The sequence below is a fragment of the Octopus sinensis genome, linkage group LG5 (assembly GCF_006345805.1).
Source record: "Octopus sinensis linkage group LG5, ASM634580v1, whole genome shotgun sequence".
NCBI lineage: Eukaryota > Metazoa > Mollusca > Cephalopoda > Octopoda > Octopodidae > Octopus > Octopus sinensis.
Window position 1 is genome coordinate 133772556 of NC_043001.1, and position 6000 is coordinate 133778555.

At 39.7% G+C, this 6000-nt stretch overlaps 1 protein-coding gene across 1 annotated transcript in view; it reads right to left on the bottom strand.

Annotated features, from left to right (window-relative positions):
• Positions 1-6000, bottom strand: part of LOC115211960 (protein N-terminal asparagine amidohydrolase) — a 45053-nt gene extending 39053 nt beyond the window's left edge. The window contains exon 1 of the mRNA XM_036503093.1: positions 5798-6000. Within this exon, the coding sequence (XP_036358986.1) occupies positions 5798-5884 (87 nt within the window). The 5' untranslated portion in view covers positions 5885-6000. The remainder of the gene's footprint in view (positions 1-5797) is intronic.

Sequence of the window (6000 nt, forward strand, 5' to 3'; positions counted from 1 at the left end):
CCATCAACCTTGCTTGTTGCACTCTTGTACACCACTTGGGACCTGGCGTGGAAGCCCAGAGAGGCAGTCTGGTTGGGGAATGATGCTAACTGCCTTACTCACTGTCCTAGGTGTTTTGTTCAGAGAATAATAATGAAATTATTGTATACAGTGCTCAGGTGCACCACAACTTGTCAGAAAGTGCATATAAAGTACATGCAGTAATGTAGAAATGTCTGGAAAGCGAACAATGTATGAGTCAGATACATGCTTGTGTGTGTATGGAGGGGAGAAAATCAGGTGTAGTGTTGGCGAATCTCAGGAAGCATGGAAGTTTTGAAGGATGCAGTGCTCCAACAACTAACAACTGATGCCGGCAGTTTGTTCCATGCTTCAGCAACTCTCAGCGTGAAAAAATGTTTTCTGAAGTCATGGGAGCTGTGCTGTTTTCTGACTTTGTAAATATGTCCACGGGTGTTAGATGGGTGGAGTTTGAAAAGGTGCTCAGAGTTATTGTTTGTACGATGGTTGATAATTTTATGGGTGTCTGCCAAGTCAGCTGCCAGACGTCAGAGTTTCAATGTGTCCATGCCCAGGGAAGTAAGGCGTTCAGGATATGGCAAATGCCTGATGGAGGGTATTATTTTGCACTCCCAATAGTCTCAATCAGTATCAATGAGGGCCATCACCAAAGAACTTTAAGTGGAAGACATAACTTTCTATTTGACTCTTAATTACATTTCTCATATGACAAACCTAATGAATATCTAAAATATATTAACCCAATTGGTTTCTATGCATATTGTAAAAGGCAACTAAAAGAGATTGAGGTAGGATTGGCACTCTGACCTCATAAAACCCTCACCAACAACAATTACCCAAACAAACCCATGAGTTGGTGAGTGGTCACCTGACTGGTGAACAGACATCATCCACCAAGAGTAGTAAGGAATCACCAACAAATGGTGGATATAGCAATGCTTTGTTACAGTACATACCTCCATACTATTACTAATACTCTCAATACTGGTGGACCATATCTGGGTACAAATACCCATGTTGGTTATGCTTAACTCTTTAGCATTTAAACCGGCCATATCAGGCCAAAACTATTCTGCCTGTTTTATGTTCAAACTGGCCAGATCTGGTCTCTTACACCAACCCTACAATATTGTTTTAAAAATTAACAGCTACCTCATCAAAATCTCATAGATTCAAGATAATGCATGATTAGTTCAAAACAATGTGGATAAAAAAGGATTAACTTTGGCAGAATAATGCGAACACTAAAGGGTTAAAAGAGTTTATACAAATCCTATAGCATAATTCACAGCAATTACTGAGCAGACAAAATGAAGCATTTACCACTTGTGTCTACAAATTCTTCAAAACACACTGATTTTATCACAAATCTAAATGTAGTGCTCTGAATCTCTCCACACAATTTTCACCCATGTAAATTAGAAGTACATCATATGCTTATTTAATTTAAATAAGTCTGTAGTGCACCTTGGTCCCTTATCTTTCACTATGATTATCATTCAACATACTTTGGCATTAGGAAAGACATCCAGCTGTAGAAACTCTGCCAGATCAAGATTGGAGCCTGGTGCAGTCATCTGGTTCGCCAGTCCTCAGTCAAATCGTCCAACCCATGCTAGCATGGAAAGCAGAAGTTAAACGGTGATGATGATTCTTTTCTTAAATCCTTATTTGCTTCTCCTATTCCTAATTCACCACTTACTCAAACTCTGTATAATTTCACATTCCATACTTCTTCAGTTCACTCTACATTCCACTTGTAATTCCATTACAACAATTTAACTTAATATCATTTTGTTGCAAATACTTAATCGATGGTTTCTAGTTTTGAGAGGGGCTGTAGCTCGCTCGTGCACGCACACATTTCAGATAATATGTCTGATGACATCAAGTAATACGCATATAATGACTGTGCAGTTTGACTTGGTGTTGGAATGTTATAGTTACTTCCTGAAGATATTCTCAGCTAATACTCTTTTACTTGTTTCAGTCATTTGACTGCGGCCATGCTGGAGCACCGCTTTTAGTCGAGTAAATTTCATTTCACATTTTAGCACAAGGCTAGCAGCTTCACAGGAGAGGGTAAACCGATTACATTGACTCCAGTGCTCAACTGGTACTTATTTTATCGACTCCTGAAAGGGCAAAAAGCAAAGTCAACCTCAGCAGAATTTGAACCCAGAATGTAGCAATGGACAAAATGCTGCTAAGCATTTTGCCCAGTATGCCGTGGATTCTGCCAGTTTGCCACCTTAGCTAACATACAAATTTTTTAAGATCTGTTTACTCCTACGCTACTCCTATACCCACATTCAACCAGATTCATACTTTTCATTGAACTTACGATTTTTAATATTACTTCCTTATTACTCTCTCTTTACTCTTTTACTTGTTTCAGTCATTTGACTGCGGCCATGCTGGAGCACCGCCTTTAATCGAGCAACTCGACCCCGGGACTTATTCTTTTTGTAAGCCCAGTACTTATTCTATCGGTCTCTTTTGCCAAACCGCTAAGTGACGGGGACGTAAACACACCAGCATCGGTTGTCAAGCAATGCTAGGGGGACAAACACAGACACAAACAAACACACATACATATATATATATATATATATATATATATATATATACATATATACAGCAGGCTTCTTTCAGTTTCCGTCTACCAAATCCACTCACAAGGCATTGGTTGGCCTGGGGCTATAGCAGAAGACACTTACCCAAGGTGCCACGCAGTGGGACTGAACCCGGAACCATGTGGCTGGTTAGCAAGCTACTTACCACACAACCATCTCGTAATAAATGTCAACCAATGCATACATCTAAACCCCACTCACTGTCTCTCTTACATGTAATAAACTTGTGAGCCTGAATCCCTTTGTAGTCAGCTGGTTTACAACCAAATACTTACTTCACTTCTCAACCTTCTTGCCTCTCTCTTCCTCTGTTAAGCATAACCTTTCCTTCCCACACACACATTGCATTGACCACCATACAAAACAGCTATAGGCTAGTAGGCATATTTAATCTTGTATTTCACCCCCCCCCTGCCGCCTTGAAACTCTATACCTTCTCTTCATGTAATGCCTCATTATCTTCCCAGTGGCTAGTCCACCCAATTTGTGGAGGCGCAATGGCCCAGTGGTTAGGGCAGCGGACTCGCGGTTTCGATTCCCAGACTGGGTGTTGTGAGTGTTTATTGAGCGAAAACACCTAAAGCTCCACGAGGCTCCGGCAGGGATGGTGGTGATCCCTGCTGTACTCTTTCACCACAACTTTCTCTCACTCTTACTTCCTGTTTCTGTTGTACCTGTATTTCAAAGGGCCGGCTTTGTCACTCTCTGTGTCACGCTGAATATCCCCGAGAACTACGTTAAGGGTACACGTGTCTGTGGAGTGCTCAGCCACTTACACGTTAATTTCACGAGCAGACTGTTCCGTTGATTCGGATCAACCGGAACCCTCGTCGTTGTAACCGATGGAGTGCTTCCCCCCACCCAATTTATAATTTTAATTTACTTGCCCCATATGATGATGCTATTCTACACATCGCACTTAGCAACCCCTCTTCCCAGCCATTTCTTTCTATATACCTTCCACAAACCCTCAAACTTTATATATCTATCCCTTGTCATGTTTGTTAGTTCCTTATTTCTTTACTGCCCACAAGGGGCTACACACAGAGGGGACAAACAAGGACAGACAAACGGATTAAGTCGATTAGATCGACCCCCCCCCCAATACATAACTGGTTCTTATTTAATCAAGGCGGCAAGCGGGCAGAAACGTTAGCACGCCGGGCGAAATGCTTCGCGGTATTTCGTCTGCCGTTACGTTGTGAGTTCAAATTCTGCCGAGGTCGACTTTGCCTTTCATCCTTTCAGGGTCGATAAATTAAGTACCAGTTACGCATTGGGGTCGATATAATCAACTTAATCCATTTGTCTGTCCTTGTTTGTCCTCTCTTTGTTTAGCCCCTTGTGGGTAGTAAAGAAATAGGTACTTATTTAATCGACCCCAAAAGGATGAAAGGCAAAGTCGACCTCGGCGGAATTTGAACTCAGAATGTAGCGGCAGACGAAATATCACGAAGCATTTCGCCCGGCATGCTAACCTTTCTGCCAGCTCGCTGATGTTTGTTAGTGTCTATCATCCTCTTATTATGGCCTTATAATCTTTACCTCTCTTCTTTTTAAGCTCACCTCTCTATACACCCCACTATTAGTATATCATTACTTCCTATTAAGGTTCTATCTCTTTGTTCCCTTGATGATGGAAAAGACTGCAACTATAATGTTGGCTGCAGTGAAATGCACCATCTGCACATCTATTCTCGAAACAGCTGTAAAAGACTATCTGCACACCTTTCCTCCTTTCTTCTCATCCAGCTTCGGATTCTATCTATGATGACCAGCTTTACCTAATACCAATAATTTAGACTTACCTTTTTTAAGTGTTCCAGGAGAATACTAGCATGTACTATAATCTGTATGAACTGCCTCAACTGATCTTTTATCAACCCCTTGTAATCTATTTACCTGTAACAATTCTAACTTTCATGTTTAAATGTCATAATCTGACTCAGTACTAATTGTTTGTCTGTTTATACTTTTATTCTACCTGCTCAATTGAAAAACTGCTTATAACCAACCTTCAAGAAGTAACTATAACATTCAAACACCAAGTTCCATATTGGCAAGACTTCTGCCTGTCCTCTCCCCCACCAAAAACCACCCTTTTTTTAAACTTTTTTTTTTCGACACAAACCGTTACCCCCTTTCAGCTACGGGGAATACGAATCTGCAAAAAAATTGGCAAAAATTGACATTTCTAAATACCCCCCCCCCCCCCCATTTCCTTCATTTTAAACTTTTTTTCAGATTTTTTTTTCTCAAAATATGCAAGAAATACTGAGATTATGATTGAATCTGAAAAAAATTTCCAAAAATCATTGTAAAATTTTTTTTTAAGAATTTTTTCTTTTCTAAATATGCGGAAAAATACGGACATCAAGATTCGGACAGAAATTTCAAAACATTTCCGTAATTACAGTTTTAGGGTTTGGGATAGGGTTAGGGGGGTTAGGATTTTAAGGTTAGGGTTATGGTGTTAGGGTTAAGGTTTTAGGGTTAGGGGGTTAGGATTCGGACAAAAATTTCAAAACATTTCTGTACTTTCAAATACGGTTTTACGGTTAGGGATAGGGTTAGGGGGTTATGGTTAGGGTTTTAGGGGTATGGTTAGTGTTAGAGTGTTAGGATTAGTGTTGCGAAAAAAAAGTCAAAATCGAAGAAGTTGGGGAGGAAGGGGGGCATTTTCACAATGCCGATTCTTGGCAATTTTCTGTTATCTCCTTATCCGAAAACAATGATTTTTGGCAAAAAAGAATTTTTTAATAAACAAATTTTGGAGAAAATGGGGGGGGGGACGGGAGGAAGTCTTCTCAATTTTTTTCAGAAAAATTCATTTTTCATGGAGTGGTGCGAAACTGCATTACCCCCCCCCCCAATAATCATTTATGCTACGTAACAGAAAAAAAGAATCGATCGCGGGACCTTTTTTAAATCAGAGAGATCGATATAAATTCGTGAAAATATTTATCTAAAGATGCATTAATAATTAGTTTTTTATTAAACGATTATATCAACATAATGGGATTATGCAATCGCTTTTTTCAAGCTCTGAAACAATGGGAATTCAGGAAAATTTTTAAGAATAAGGTTTTGACAATTCATAAAATAAGAGAGAAAACGTAACAAAATCGATAGAAACTGACCTTTAAGGGAGGAAAAAATTCCCACAACTCTTTAAGTGGACGTGGTAGAGCAGCACCTAGTGGTTTACCATAAATTATTAAGGGCATTTTTTAGAATATTTTCAATTCAATTGGCTTAAATAGAAAAGTGAAACAACAAATGCAAAGAAAGTCGCACACCTTGCTTTGCAATAAACGGTGACAAGGCAATCGTGTCCCTCCTA